Consider the following 16,835-nt stretch of genomic DNA (forward strand, 5'->3'; position numbering starts at 1 on the left):
CGAAGGAGATGATAGCTGCAAGAAGGGGCCATTTTGAAGTCAATTGCTTCAAGAAGGATTTCACAGTCGGAAGCAATGTGAGGACAATGCTTTTCAGAGGATCAGAAATGTTGAGGTATTTGAGAATACCGTCCAAAATGTCATCAAATGAGAACAGCCCAGATGAAGAAGGGGTTTCTGTTCTTAAAATTGGGGCATCAGGGGTTTTGGATGTCCCCGGAAGAGGTGGAAAATCCTGGGTATAATCAGTTCTGCGGAATCCAGGAGGAGTAGAAGTCTCCTTTTTTCCACCACTCCTTGATTTGGGCAAGCTGATTTGGAGTTCTTGATCTGCAACTTTCCGCGAACGGATGCGTTTTCGTTTCCGGGCAGAACCTTCCGGAAAACTGAAAGAAACTCCCTCCTCAGCCAAGTCAGAGCCAGACTCGTCATCTGACAAAAGAGCGAAGGGATTTGTCTCGTTGGTCGATGGCTTGGCTGTCTTAAGCATTTCTGCAAAAGACCGCCTGGAACGTTCCTTAAGGGAGCGTTTCATTTTGTCCCCGAGCTGTTTGTACGCCGGGCACGACGAGAGAGCATGAGGAGGAGTTCCATTGCAGTACACGCATTTTGGTGCAGTAGCTGCGCAAGCGCCATCCTCATGCTTCTCCCCGCATGTGGAGCAGCGTGCCTTGTTGCCGCAGTGGGAGGCCGTATGTCCCAACCGCTTACAATTCTGGCAGTTCATGACCCGAGGTACAAACAACCGCACAGGAAGACGAAGTTTTCCCAGCTCGATGTATTGAGGAAGGGCAGATCCAGAAAAGGTCACCCGAAACGAGTCTGTGGGGGTAAAACTCTTTTTACCCTCGCTGAGCGATACTGACTTCATTCTATGAACGGCCAGTATCTTTACCGGAGGAAGCAAGGGGTTCTTGAATCGGCCAACCGCTTGCTTCTCCAGTATCTCGGGGTTCAGGCTCGCCTCAGTGACCACGCCTTCGATCTCCACATCAGAGGCTGGAATGTACACCCTATATTCCAGTGTGAAAAACTGGGAAACAGCAATTTCATTGGCCTGTTTCAGGTTAGCGACGGTCACACGAAGTTTGTTGTGCCTAACCTTCGTTATTTCGGTCACGGCAGAGAATCGCTTTGTCAGATCATCAGATATCTGAACAACATTCAAGGGTTTGTTTTTGGGCTGAAAATAGACAACCCATGGGCCAGTCGAGTCATTCGGGTAGGCCCGCAATCTGGAGCTTTTCTCAGCCTGCCCATTGTCAGACTGAGACGACGAACCATGGATGACATCATCATTTTTCTGAGATGAATGGTCATCCATGTCGTCTTCTGACAAAACATCCATTTTGTTCAACTAGTGGGAGCGCAAAACGCTCTCCCACTGAACGCACAGACGCAATACACAGAAAACACTACAAACACAGAAATACAAAATGAAAAATTAACTAATGGAGGAGGAAAAGAAACAAAAAAAAAACAAAAACTTATCTGATAATTCTATACTACTACCACCGAGCGTTATATGTGTAGGCGTTTACGCAGATGGCTGGAAGAGACGCGCTGCGTGGATGACCTTCGTTGTGGTGCACTTGATCGAGGCTCGGTACTCAGCGCACACAGGCGCACGATGATTGATGAACGATGTAGATGTAGAAACGGGTGCTCACACTCGATGATGATGATACGTGCGCGGGTATGCGTAAGCGCGTATGCGTGACCACGCAACGATGATGCCCAAATTGGTTCGCGAATTTCCAATAGCACGGATTACTCTTTCCGAAAATGACACTTTCTACTAAAAAAAACTCACTTTTCGATCAATTTACCGGGAACTATGCCAGGATTCACTTAGTGAGAAAAAAACTGATAATTTATATCAAGCGAATACCGAGAAAACTTCCAAAACAACGGAGCGCAAAACAAGTCGACCGTACTTCTTGCTAGGACGCAGTGAGATGAAGTATGACCTTATAAAGGGATAAAATTTTGCCACGAAATGATGCAAAACATGCCATTTTCAAATGGCTCGCAATCGCCAATCCGGACGACTCCGGACGAGATTCTAATGCCAATGTGTTCATAATAGCGTGAACTTTCATTCGTCCATAGATTATATGATCTGATCGCGCAAGATTCTACAACTTTTTCAAGTCTGAAACAGCACAAAAAAGCATATAAAATACATTTTTTTCATATTGTTGAAAAAATAAGACATTATTTAAATTTAAAGGTTTTTATCTCATAACTTGTTAGAAAATATCCCAAAGTACCCATTTTATTATAACACTTAACTCTTGTTCAAATTGTTTATATCTGGTAGGCGTAATTATTACATGGTTACTTTTTGGAAAACAAGAAGCTTCGAATTTCTTCAGTTTTTGAACACGTCTCAAAATTTGTAAACAAAATGTAACATTTTTATTCCGTTGCCACTTTATGCTGCATATATTGAAATATATAAAAAAAATATAGAAGCATGAAAAATCAAGAAAATCTTGTTTTCTTATTTTGGCCAGGTTTTTGTTCCAGTTACTCCTCTGTGCGATGGCTGAAAGCCTTGTAAATAAAGAAACCCATGTTGGTTCTGCTGTACTCAGGCAATCGTCCATTTTTCATATTTATTGAGTAAACATTTCGGTAAATTTTCAGCAAATAAAATAAAGGAAACCTTAAATTCGCTCCAATAACCTTTTAACTGTATTTTTTTTATAAATAGCGGGGTGCTTTGCAGTCACAGCACCATTCCAAGACCGGATCCCTGACCGTTGTTCAACCTTTGACATTTTCCAAACGATTTGCTCTCGAGGTGGAAAAGCACTGCAAAGAAGAAAAAAAATAATATGTTTTCCACGACAACTTTAGCATGCAAGGCAGGCAGGAACTGGGGAAATGAACTATAACCGTCCGGAAGTGAACGCCGCGCTAGTGTGTCACAAAAAATAATAACAAATGACATTCGCGTCCCATGGGTATCGATTTTTTTTTCTTTCCACCGCTCGTCTTCTTTAGCAGAAAGAAAGAAGGACATTTTCCTTGATCAAAAGAAGAGTAACACGAACTCCGTATTATACGGAAATACAAAGCCGTTTTGAATGAACAGAACCTGCTACGAGTGTGAGTTTATTATATACTCATCCTTTTCCTCCCGTTTTTTTTTCTCTTTTCCAGAAACTTTTCCCCGTTGCGATTAAAAGTATCACGAAGAAAAGCCTCGCCAAATCTCAGAGTCTGCTCGGCAAGGAAATCAAGATTCTGCGAGAGCTGAGTGCGCTGCATCACGAAAACGTCGTCACACTGCTGGCCTGCACCGAGAAGGACCACAACGTTTACCTGGTGATGGAGGTGAGTAGTGCCACTTCCATATTCGTACACAAGTGCTCATATATATGAAGGGGAGAGACAGAGGTTTTTGTCCTATTGCTGACTCCCCGTGTGCTCTATCGTTGATGGTGTTGTTGTTGTTGTTGCTGAGATGAACGAGATTATAAATGACGGGATGCCAGGAAAAGTGGGCAGTCAGCTTCCCTGCCAGCCTCTCTCCGTTGGCTGGCATTCGGTGCTTTACTTTCATCAGCATCATCCGCCAGGATTATTATGTTCAACTGACAGACAGGCGGCATTTCTGCATGCCAAGAATGGAAAGTGAAATAATAAGGGGGAATCAAATAGTCCGCCGGAAGGTAATTTTTCTGATCGTTTTGTCTGGGTCCCAGTCCTACACGGAGAACCAAAACTACCCAACGGGTGAGTTCTTTAAACTTACTTTTAAGTTGATGCCTCTCACTTGCTCTCTTGTTGTTGTCAAAAATGAAAAGAGCGAAACCACCCAACATTGAGTTTTATTCACCCAACTCGACAGTTCCGTGCGCCAAGTTAAAATTGAGTACATCGTGTAAAACTCAATTTTGAGTAGTTTGAACTTGACGTTGAGTGAAAACAACTTAAAAGTAAGCAATCCTGTTTACATGCGAGTGAATGACAACTCAATGTTGAGTAGGCGCTAGAACTCTAAATTGAGTTGACGCTCTGAACTGCCAACCTGGGTGAAAAGAACTCAAAATTAGGTACTTTTTTTCTTTCCGTGTACTAAGTGCTCCCAGTTTACTGACGCCATTGAAAATGTGTAACCCATCCCACTTCTCTTTCAACAAACTTTAAGGTGAAAGGTGATAGAATTCACAAATGGTCGCTATTTTGGTTATTTTGCCTTGCCATGTCGAGATTTTGATGTCACGAATCTCAGAAAATATAAAGATTACGTGAGCGATGCACTGCAGCATACATGTGATTACAATTCCCTGCACGAAACCTTTATAGTTTCTGAGATTTGTGCCATCAAAATTCGAAGTGGCAAGGCAAAATAACCATAATAGCGTCTATTTGTGTTACAGGGTGCCTGTTATCTGGAAAAACCTAGAATCTTCAAGGAATTGTATTTTTCTTGAAAAACCTGGAATTCTTAGGTAATTTTTATATTCCTTTATTCAGCACAGGTTTAGGAATAGAATATATTGAAGTATGCCAGAAAACCGTCTAAGGAATTTTAAAATATTTTATTACACAACCAACTTTTTCTTCCTCGTTAGTTAAGGTACTTTTACTATTTGAAAATAATGATTCTTAATGGGATTTATCTTCAGTAACAACACAAATTCTTATGCTTGAATTTTGTTTTTAAAGGTTCTGGGACATGGATAATTTCTTCTAATCTAATCTAACACCAACACAGCCAGTTCTTGAAAGCATCCTGGAAAATGATATATATACCTACATCATTTTTCTTGTCTATTTGATATATGTTTCACATCGAAGATGCGTCACACATATCAAAACGGCCAGGCCTACTGTGCAGCATTTAAGGAGCAAGATGATTCAGAAAACATCGGGCCTGTTTAAATCGAAATCCAATAAATGGACGAAACGTGGACATCTCGTACCGTACGTTCCGCTTTTGGTACTTATGTATATGATTGGTTGGTCGTTGGAAGCATCAAAGATAGAAAGGTTAAGTGATGCTCCATTTTCTTCTGACGGTTGGGGCATGAGCACTAACTCTTGTCCTAACCTTTTATGACTTATAACTATAGCGCTATTCCTCGTTTCTGAAAAGAGAAGAGGGAAAGGAATAGGACAAGGACAAAGGGAAAAGGATTTTGTAAAATCTATGAACGTAAACAATATTTTGATTTGAAATATACAATATGGGTCATTCCATTCGGTCAAGTGACCGCCAAAAACTGAAGAATTGCATCGACCCTCTCCGATTTGAACCAAACTTGGTGGAACGACTTATTTTAGGCCAATAATAAAAAATCCAACGTTTTGTACCCGAGTCGATGGGTCCCCCGGTTCTGGAGACTGCCCCCACTTTTTTCCGATCTTCAAGAAACACAATTTTTCTTTTGAACATATCTCTGGACCAAATTATGCTACAGACAGGATTGGGCACTCATTTTAAAGGATTTTTAACGTAGAATAAAATGGCGTTCTCAGAATTTTTATGCAGTTTTGTGAACTTGCCCCCTCTTTTTTCTAATTTTGATAGCACCAAAATGTTTGACATTTTTACATACCACCAAAAACAACTTTTTTCGTTTGGGAGATATGGATGTTTAATGTTTTTTAAAAGTTCCATTACTGTACAACCCTTCAATATGAAACGTTGGACAATCCTGAAAGTTGATAGAAACGATGAAACCTGTAAGTTAGATGAGGATCTAATCCTTCTTTCATTTTATACAATCAAATGCTCAGATAATATTAAACCAGATTTGTTTCGACAGTGTTGCCAGCGTTGTAAACTTAAATTTAGATTGATAATTTTTCTTATTTCCAACACTTTATTTTTTTGCGTTCGGAAATGTATTTCGTATTACATGGTATTTTAGGCAGATCCATTCGTTATGTGTTTCTTTATTTACTGATTATTTTAAATAAGCTTTTGAAATATTCAAAAACTAAATTTTATTCTAAGTTAAAGCATCCGTGTTTCTATCCTACTTATTGCTATCATTTATTGAACAAATATCATCTAATACATTGAGTAGCATGAGTAATTACTTCTTCCGTTTTGCCTTAGATTTGGGTAGTGAATTTGAACGCTTTTTTGAAATTACTTTGAAACATGAACCCGTTTCTGAACAAGAAATCGTTTTCATAAGAACAGTATCTTCGCCGGTAGGGGTGGCACAATGCATTCCTCGAATTCCAGGAATGGGTCGTGCTAGAGCAAATCGGGCTTCTAAATCCTGCTTATTCGTATTGCATTGCTCCGATGTCACAAATTGTACATTCAAATTGCAATTTGACAGTGCCCATTCGTATAACTCTTTTGGCGTTTGTATCGTTGTACCCTGTAGACTGGCTCCCGTTGCCAATCTTTTCAAGGTACCTCCTAAACCGTCAATAGGGCCTTTGCCGTGTGCCGTGGCAAAGTAATGCCACTCAGCCGGAACTCCGAAGTAGTTCTCGATGGTAGAGCAAGTTGATGACGTTGAATCGGTTTTTATATTGCGAACCAGCACCATCAGAAAAGTATATAATTTTAGTCAAATGTGAGAGCCGATATTTCAGGAATGCCATAAACTGCCTCTGGAAACCGTGGAAGATAGCTGTGGAATGCTCAAAAACGTCGGAGATAATGATACAGTTTAATGGAACAACCTTTTCTTGCTCTAAGAAATAGGTGGCGAATGGATGGACGGTGGCTTGCAGGTTATTATAGTGAACCCCTTGTACGCTGTCTTGGAACACAAACGAATAATTTTCGGAAAAGTCCGCAAAAACAAGAACTTCTCCTTCCTGCAGATTGTCCCTAGTATTTTTATAGAAGTCTGCCTGTTTTGCAGCAATATAATCGTGTTTTCAAACCTCTGGGATAGCTTCAAGAAATGTATCAATGAAAGCTTCTGCATCACTGACTTTCGTTTCCAAACTGCACCGATCTTGCTGAGTCCATTGCTTGCACGTTATTTCCTCGATAGAGTTATCGTCCAAATATGACCAAATCGTTTTTCTAATCGAATCCAAATCGCCACAAACTGTATTGGCACACTTATTCAAAATGCATGGCTTCGATGGTGGATCATAGAGGTTCTGCTTCAGTACGTCTCTGTACGAAGAGAATGCTTTCGTACCTTCTACTTGCCCCTGAATTTCGTTGAACTTAGCACTCAAAAATTTGAGTTTAAAATTTTCCTGAACCACGCATACGCAAACTGTGTGTGTTCCTGCAGCTCCAGCCAGCACACACTCAGGTGACCGTAGCTCAGCAAATTTTGAAAACCCAATGTCGATTTTGGGAAACTTCTCTTTAAAGAAAGAGAAAGTTTCCCTGAGATTTGCCAGCACCAACCGCTTTTGCTTCAGAACACGATCGTTTCCTTCTCGAACACTCTTGAATTCCTTCTTTCCGGCTAACTGTTTGCTTACATCAGCTTCACGGTAAAATGATAAAACCGTATGCACGACGTCTTCTGAAATAGGGTGACCTTTTCTTGGATTAGGTGAACAGAGAACACCTTTCTGTTCAACGCACTTCTTCATATTTCGAACTAATCTTTCGGAACACTCGAACTCGCCTGTAGATCACCAAAGGCAATCAATCAGTTCTAAACTCTGTTCTAAATTAATTAAGATTACTCTGAATTTTGCGCACAGTCCAGGATTTGGGCAAAACTGACAAGACTTGGATTTTATCGCTATCTTTCGTACAAATCCGAAACTTTTCTTTCAGCTGCTTGATTATCTCCTCTCCATCTGCCTCATATTGTCCAGTCTGTGATTTTTTTTCTTCCATAAAGCAATCTTCGCCGAGAGCTGCGGCAAATGCAGTTTCCAACGCTTTTGAAGCATTGGAGTACTTTCCTGTGGGATATTTCATCGATCGGTTCACCTTATGTCTACGAATCGGTGATTGACCAAGCGACTCCAGCGTGGTGTTCAAACTTGAAAATGTCAATTCATTTCTAGCGGGATCTTCGACATCACCTTCAACCTCTGTGTTAAATAAGTAACAGCGTGAAAAACAAAGTATACAATTTAAGACCCACAACCCCCCAAATGGAATTTTTCTTACCCGGTATGTCTACATCCTCCTACGCATCGGCTGGACAAGTAATCCCAGCTCCATCTGCCAAAAAATAGTCTTTTGTAATTTAATGTAATTTTTTGCACAGGAAACGTATTATTTCACTACCATTCGCAAACTTACCATTTTCAGCATGAGGTCCCTTATACGATTCCTCTTGCAAAGCCTTTTCCCTTACTGCCTTATCGCATTGAACGCAGATTTTGCGACCCTCAAGCACATCCTTTACGTGATGATTAAAATCGTCGTGAAATTGTTTGGAAATTGTTTTCAAATTTCTTCGGCGAATATTTGAATGCACTTTTAACGGGTTACAGCATTGCTTCTGCTTAGCTGCATAAAACCGTCCGAACTGATTCGTGTGGCTTTCACACACAGTTTTCAAACTGAGAACACCGGATCGAAGTTTGAAAAGATTCCATTCCCGAGATAAGAACTGACGGGAGGACTAATGCTGTTTTGCGATAGTACATTTTCTTTTTAAGTACAATCCAATCGAACACGCCATTTTTAACCAGATAGTAACGACTGCAAGTGAACCACAATTCCAACTGACACTTCTCAGACACTATCCGTAAACTGGGACGGGACACGACAATCGAGAATATTGTTGTTATTGATATTTTTTATGCATACCTCATTGCAAATTTTTCATGAAGATTGACGGTGTCGTTTCGTGTTGCCAAGATTGCAGAAAGTTATTTAAATTGTTATGAATATTTATGTTTTGGATCAACAAATTAATATATGTAGCCGAAACCAGTTCTTATTTGATTGTAACAATTCCACTAAATTTTAAAACACAAAATGCAATGTTAACTAATAATTTTTTAAATATTAAAACCAGATAACAACTTTACAGCAACCAATATCCGGGATCAACATCAATACATTTAACACTTCGTTGATTTCGGCATCACTGGTAATCATATTGGTGTGTTCCCTTTTATTCACTGGCTGCTACGGTTGCTACTGCCTGATCGACCAATCAGCAACTGGCTCCAGTTTGACAGCAAATTGGCTCCAAATCACCACCTGAGTCCCGTCCCAGTCCGTAAATACAGTTTCTTTTTAGTATCAAGTAGGCATTGACAAACTTGTTGATATTTGAAAATTAAAGCGGTCGCTCATGCACATTTGTAAAAAGTGATACTATACTGTGCTATTTTCTAGATGGCAACACTGTCGAAAAAAATCTGGTTTAATATTATCTGAGCATTTGATTGTATAAAATGAAAGAAGGATTAGATCCTCATCTAACTTACAGGTTTCATCGTTTCTATCAACTTTCAGGATTGTCCAACGTTTCATATTGAAGGGTTGTATAGTAATGGAACTTTTAAAAAAACATTAAAGATCCATATCTCCCAAACGAAAAAAGTTGTTTTTGGTGGTTAGGTGATTCTTATGTAAAAATGTCTGCCGAACATTTTGGTGCTATTAAAATTAGAAAAAAAAGTGGGAGCATCTTGAGATATTTGCATTTTAAGTTTTAAATTGCAAAAATCGACAAGTTGACAACACTGCATAAAAATTCTGAGTACGCCATACCACGTTAAAAATCCTTTAAAATGAATGCCGAATCCTGTCTGTAGCATAATTTGGTCCAGAGATATGTTCAAAAGAAAAATGGTGTTTCTTGAAGATCGGAAAATAGTGGGGGCAGTCTCCAGAACCCGGGGTGGGTGAGTCGATGGGTACAAAACGTTGGATTTTTTTTTGTTGGCATAAAATAAGTCGTTCCACCAAGTTTGGTTCAAATCGGAGAGGGTCGATGCAACTGACTCGGTCACTTGAGATGGAATGACCCATATAGAAATGCAGAACTATACTACCCGTGGTCACTACCCAAGTCTTGTCACTATTATCAAGTCATAAAAAGTAACAAGGACTAAAATGTGGTCTTTCGATTACTGAAAAATCCTGATTCCCTAGTTTGAAGTTGTCACGACTAGGGTTCGGTGGTAGATCTTATACCAGTAACGCACCACAAAAAGGTGATCTCCCAACGTTACTGGTTTGAAAAGATAAAAATTTACAAAATGGAACGAACTCACCAAGTTTAGCCAATTGAACCTGAAGACTGCCTGACATGTGTTGATATAGAAGTCCAAATTGTAGGCGAAGCTTGACAAAGATCAACATGAACAAGTCCGATTTATAGTAGTTGCGCGGAATGTCTTCCTTCGATTTGAGATAAACAAATGTTCGGATGTATGTAGTCGATTTTTGATGTGCATTGGCAAGCCTTTTCGTGGCCAATAGTCAGGTTCAACGCTGCGACTCAACGAATGATGGAACTAATAATGGGACGTCTTGTGGAGGTTCTACTTGGCTTCGGAACAGCTTCACAGCGGCAAATAATACGGACCTAGAATGAGGAACTAGACATTGTCTCCTGGGCCTGGTTATGGTCAGATCAGCAACCGATTATAGATATGAAAAAAATTCCACGGAAAAAAACAAACGTCAGGTTCGAACACTCTGGAACATGGATAATATCTTCTGATTTTAAACTAGGACTATTTTTTGGACCTAATGAAATCAAACTTAGAGAAGTATCAAGAATCTGGAACTATTTATTCAAGACTGCAGACATATAATAAGTTTCAAGTACCCAGATTCAAAAAATAAAATAAAGGGCCTTGCAAAACCTACCTAAGGATTCCTTTTAAATTAGTTCTGATGAACTCCAGAATCCAGGTGCAACCTAAAGGAATTTTAAGGTAGTTCCGAGTAGAAGTTCAAGGGAATCCTGAGTAGATTGATTGCAACATAAAATAAAGTGACTTTATAACAAAACAAAATATGTTAAGTGATTACCGTGTAGCTTCGTCTCGAAGAGATAAAAATAGGTCATCCAAAATATCTAGAAAAGGGGTAAAAAACAAGCATGCAAACCCAAACGAAAAGTATGGGTACATGTGGTTTCTATAGGTTTTGTCAGGTATTATGATACAAAAACGATCAGTTTTGTAAATTGAAAAAAATGTCAATGTTTTGTAATGTAATGTAATTTTTTTTTGAATTATGGAATCATTAGATGTTATGGTATGTTTTCCATGAAAATTACAAGACCAAATTGGAAAGTATGTTTTTTTGACCCATAAAACTTGTCATTTTCGCTTTCAGAGAGTCACAATCTGAAAATATTGACGGAAGTATTAACGAAACTTCTGTCGTGTGAGAAACACTATTCCAGAACTTTAAAATAAAATTGACAGTCTCTCCCGTCCATCCATCCGCGTTACGAGAAGTTGCAACAAAAGCGAACGACTAAAAATAAAACCACTTCCCATCGGCCGAAGAACATACTCAACTCGACTGACCGAAGCACGTTTTCTTCCCACACGAGCTCTGTTGAAAGTGAACTAAAGCAAACTCAAATAAACCTACCTTCCTACTACTGCTCAAGCTGTCTGATCGAAGGATTTGCTTGCTAACACTTTGTGACTTACCGTCGTCGCTCGGATCATTCATTCCAACAAAGCGAGAATCGAAACAAAAAACAACTAGGGTTCGTGCACCAATTTTGGTCATACCCCAGAAAAAAAAACGATTAAATCCAAATCTTCGTACGTTTTGTGGGCGATGTGTACCGGATGTATAATATTTGAATCAACCATCTTAAGATCTCAAACATGTGAAAAACGTGAAATATCATCAAAACATGGCCAAAATAGGTGCGTGTCCCCTATACAAAAAAAAACCTAAACCACAATAAAAACACACGATACCGCAGCATCGAAGTAGCGAAACTTGTTTAGCTTCACCGCTTAGCATCAATATCATTCACGTTACTCGCTGTTACGGCGGCATTGTGTCACCCCTACACCTGATGAATTGCCAGTAGTGGTGGTGGTAGAGCGACAGTGACAGACGCGTAATGAATATGATATATAATTTTCCCAAGTTCAAACGTGCCTTCCGCAAGGAACTTCGATATGACGACAACGACGACGACGAGCTTCCTTTAATCCGCATGTACAACATTACTGAATGACGTGCAAATCTTGCGGTACCTGCAATTGAACTTGCTTGGTAAGGACTGTATCGAAAATAAGTTGTAAACATATTATTTTTTTCACTTGGAGATGCTTAATGTCTAATATCACCGGCCCAAAAATAAAAAAATATTTTCGGTACGTTTTTATTTTTCTAAAAATATTGGGAAAAATTATCAAAAATCCAAGAAAATCAGTTCCTTCCTTAGATTTTTGTCAAAAATTACATGCAAAATTTTTTTTCTATCCCATCATGAAAAAAAATTGGACTCTCAGAAAAACCGAAAAGTTGATGTTTTGCGGTTTTTTGAGTCCAACTTTATGCCATAATGACTTATAAAACATGTTTTTGCACGTGAATTATCTTTAAAAAATATATAATGGATATCTTAATGTGGTATGATACCAGATTTCGGTATGCTTGTGGTATAAAACCTTTTTTTGGTATTATTCAGTTATCGAAATATTTTGTAAAATATCAAATTAATACCAAAATAACAAAATATGATCTTTCAGTTTTTAGACAATAACACCTAAAAGAGTTATTGAATTGGTATTAGAAGCAGGGTTGGAAAAGTTCGCGATATTTCACGAAGTTCACCAAGGGAAAAGTTCGTGAGTCATAGTGATTTTTCGCGAACTTTTCCATCACTGATTAGAAGACCTTCAAAATAACAAACTTTGGTATTCCAGTGCTGGTAGCGAGTCACTTTTTAGTGACCTGGTCACTTTTTTCAAGCCAGTCACTAAAAACTCTCTTTTTTAAGGCCAAGTCACTAAAGTCACTTTTTCTTGTAATAAGCCACTATTTCAAACTTTTTTAAACGTGAATTTATCTCTTGATTGATCATTCTTCTGGAAAGGTCTATATTTTGTTCTATTTTTTGAACAATTCGACCTTGTTTTTTTTTTACGTTTAATCATTCTTCTCTATCTACAAGGTGTCCACTCATTTGGCTAAATAAAGTTCCCTGAGTTTTTCAGGTTTATCCATAACGTTGGCGGATCTAGGTTTATAATAATAATGCTATTTATGAAATGTGTTAACAATATGTTTTTAACGCAAGCGTTTTTAAGACATGACAATCAGTTTAAAAGAAAAACACTTACTTCATTTTAGTAAGTCTAAGATCACAACATTTTTAATGTCTTGACGTTTCGTACTATCAAAAATGTGGAAACTTTAATGAAGTTCTATTGATCTCAGAAAAACTAGATCTAGAGATCTTTGGGGAAATCCAGAAATCTTAAGGGGAAGTCCCCGAAACTTTAGCCCAGACTATTGAATTGGATTAAAAATCGATAACCGTGAGTTTGGACAAATTCTGTCAAATTCCATGAGGTGCTGAAATAAAATCGAGAACCCTTAAGATGTTCCGAGAGATTCAGTATAGACCCTTAAGAAAATTTATGAAAACTTCAGAAATATTTCAAGAACTTCACAGAAATCCAGAGAATTCCAGGGAAGTTTAAAGGTGTTTACGAGAATTCAATTTATTTTAAAACAGAACTGAGATCTTCATTAGATTTGAGAGTTTTAGGGAAGCTCTGAGAACATGAAGACAGATCAGAGAATTAAAGGGCAGTTCAAAATATGTCAAGGAAATTGCAGAATCCGGAATTTTCGTAAACTTCGGTTTGTTCAGAGAAAATTTCTGGAACGCAATAAAAATTATATGAAAATCCGGAAAATGTGAGAGTATTTCAAGGGGGTTATAGGGTTACGGTATGTAATGTGGGTCTAGTCCTTTCATTCGGCCTATCACGCAAATAAATAATTAATTAAGGAATATTACACAAAAAATAAGGAAAATATTGATCACTGATGATTGATAAATGTGTACCACACACAAATCAATTTATATCACAACATTTCAATACATTTTCAGCTCTCGTAAGTAATAAAACTGGTTGAGAATATCACTCTGTTCGGAGTTTTTAGCCGCCATGACTTCTAAGGTTAAGATGGGAAGGTTGCACTGACGATCATCAAATGGCCTGATTATGGCATTTATTGAATGGAATTACCTGATAATACACACTAGACGTAAAACTCACAGTTACTGTTTGAATATTTTATGTTTATTTTAATTGTTTAACAACGTTTTCACAAGTAAATCATGGACCCAACTTTAGGGACACATTTCTTTTCTATGTTCCTAACTTTGGCCCATGAAGTTCATTTGACAGCATATAGCAATAAGAGTAACGTCAACAATGTGGTTTGCATTTGGATGATAAGGAACGAACAGGAAGGGAGATTTTTTCTGCCAAATCTGTATAATGAACATCACAATGTTTTGATTTAGATATTCTGCGGTCGAAAGACGATAAGCGAAATTTTTAATTTTTAATTTTTAACTTGAGTGATTTAATGTAGTTTTCGTAAAATTTTCTCTAAGAAATGTTTTGAGGAATGAAGAGTATTAAGTTAACAGTGATAGTGATAAAAAAAAATACATAAGAAAACGTTACCAAGAGCGTTTTTTTTGAGAATCAAACAGGATAGGACGAAGTTGCATCCATAAATAGACCCAATTTGGGGACAATAGACCGATATTACATACATTTCCCTGGTGAGTTTTTGTCTTAAAAAAAGTAAGTTTTTCAACTTTTTGCGGTTCCTGATAGCAAACGACATGATAAGCATATCTAAGCATACCATTTAGCAGTAGAATATCGTTTGCAGGTAAATTAATTGATGAGTTATGATTAAAAACGTAATCTATGGCTGCATATTAGACCGAGGTTAGGGACGTATACCCTATCATGGGAATTTGAAGATCTATAGAAAATTCGAAAGTTTAGCTAAGTTAATTAGATATCATCAACGAAGTTCCATTAATTAAAAAAAAAACGAGAACTTCTAGCAAGCACCGATATTTTCAAGAAATTCCAGAAAACTTCTAAGAAATTTAGTTATTTTTGATTGTTTCATTATATTCAGTGAAATTCTGTGTACTTCGAAGACGATTAGATAACATGAGGAAAATCCCATTAACTTAAGGAAATTTGCAGCGACTTACAAGGAGTTCCTTGGAATTATAGGATATTCCAAGAATGCTATGATTGATCCGAAAACTTTAGAAGCTTCAGGGAATTATAAATATATATCAGAAAATTTACCGGAACATTTGATCAATTTAGAGAAATTAAGGTAAGCATAGAAAACTTCTTACAGGGAAAATAAGTGATTCAAGGCAAAGTTTCGTGAGCGTTTATAAACTTTATAAAACTTAAGGAAAATTGTATAACTTAAAGGCAATTTAATCAATTACAGTAAAATGGTGGGTTCTTTAAAAAAAAATACTAAGGCAGGTCACTCTAGAGAATTTTAAGGAAATTGAGAAATATTTTGGGCAGTTTTAAAAACATTAGGAAACTCTAGACTATTGAAGAAGTTATGAATTAGTTTCGATGATTTGAACTTCACACAAATCTTGAGAACTTCAGTGAAAATCATAGAACTATATTTTATTAATTCGCTGCGGAGCGGAAGCCTAAAGAAGTTCCTGAAATTTCAGAATAACTTCAAAAATTACACAGAAGTACAGAGATCTTCAGAAACATTTCGAGAACTTCATAAAAGTCTATGGAACCTAAGGGAAGATCCGAGAACTTCAGGAACTTTTATGAACATTTCGGGAGCATCTCAAATAAGTTTGATAAAGCTCCAAAAACAAAGGGAATTTCAGGGGAGTTCAGTTCAATTACTTTCACTAAATTAGCGGGAAATTTCAAGAAGTTCCCAGATTTTCAGAGAACTTTAGAGATGTTAAGAAAATTATTGAGTTTTTAACATAAGCCCAAAAGTTCATGCAAGCTGAAACATTTTTAGAACAGTTCAATTGCATTCATGGTAATACAACAAGGTTCATAAGAACTGTAAACACTTCAGAGAAGTTTCGAGAACTGCGAAAAAGATATTGATCTCGCTAATAAAGCTCTAAACAAAAAAAAAACTTCAAGAAAGAACAGATATCCTCACAGCAGAGATATTCCAGAGCAAGTAAATTACATACATTTTAAAAAAGTTTCTAGAAATTCAGTGAATTGTTAACACTTTAGAGAAGATTCATGATCGTTTGGAAAATTGTGGAAACTTTAGGAAGTCCGAAAAAGTTTAGAGAAGTTAAAAGAAATTATGAGATGTATTGCTAGCTTAAGGTTATTTTCTCAAACTACAAAAGAACTTCCAGGCAGTTTAATTAAATTCAGGAACTCCCGTGGAATGAGGTCGTTAGAAATTATAATAAAATCCCATGAGCCTTAAACACTGTGCAAGGGATTTGACTCCAGATTCTTGAAAATTTCTTGAAGTATTATAACTTTTCAGGTCAGAATTTATAAATTTGTGTATTTGTTTCTGAAGATTAATCCATTCTGGATCTATAAAGTTCAATATGTGAATGAAAATAACTAGGAATATTAAATGTTTTTGTTTAAAATGCATTCTTAGTAAGAAAATTATTAAATTTCATAGGAAAGAGCGCCAAGGTTGCAAATACTCATTTCAGCTAAAATAATGTTTTTCGGAATAATAAAATCAAAAGATGGTATGATGGCATGTTTTACTTGTAACTTATAAGAAGAGGTTACAAAGTATGCGTTTGAAACATAAAACCTGTAAATTTTGCTTTCTATGAGTCACAATCAGCGATTTTCTTATCGCTGAGTGAGTGAGTGAGTGAGTGAGTGAGTTTGTGAAAAATCGCTGATTGTGACTCTCATGAAGTGAA

General features: G+C 37.4%; 1 protein-coding gene across 1 annotated transcript in view; it reads left to right on the top strand.

The window, feature by feature from the left end:
* Atg1 (serine/threonine-protein kinase unc-51-like protein Atg1) overlaps nucleotides 1-16,835 on the top strand; it is a 162,516-nt gene that overhangs the window by 40,582 nt on the left and 105,099 nt on the right. Inside the window, exon 2 of the mRNA XM_065237596.1 lies at nucleotides 3,172-3,345. Coding sequence (XP_065093668.1) covers nucleotides 3,172-3,345 — 174 coding nt within the window. The remainder of the gene's footprint in view (nucleotides 1-3,171; nucleotides 3,346-16,835) is intronic.

This window comes from Ochlerotatus camptorhynchus, unplaced genomic scaffold (assembly GCF_037179485.1).
Source record: "Ochlerotatus camptorhynchus isolate MF236.1 unplaced genomic scaffold, CSIRO-AGI_Acam_v1.1 ptg000633l, whole genome shotgun sequence".
Lineage (NCBI taxonomy): Eukaryota > Metazoa > Arthropoda > Insecta > Diptera > Culicidae > Ochlerotatus > Ochlerotatus camptorhynchus.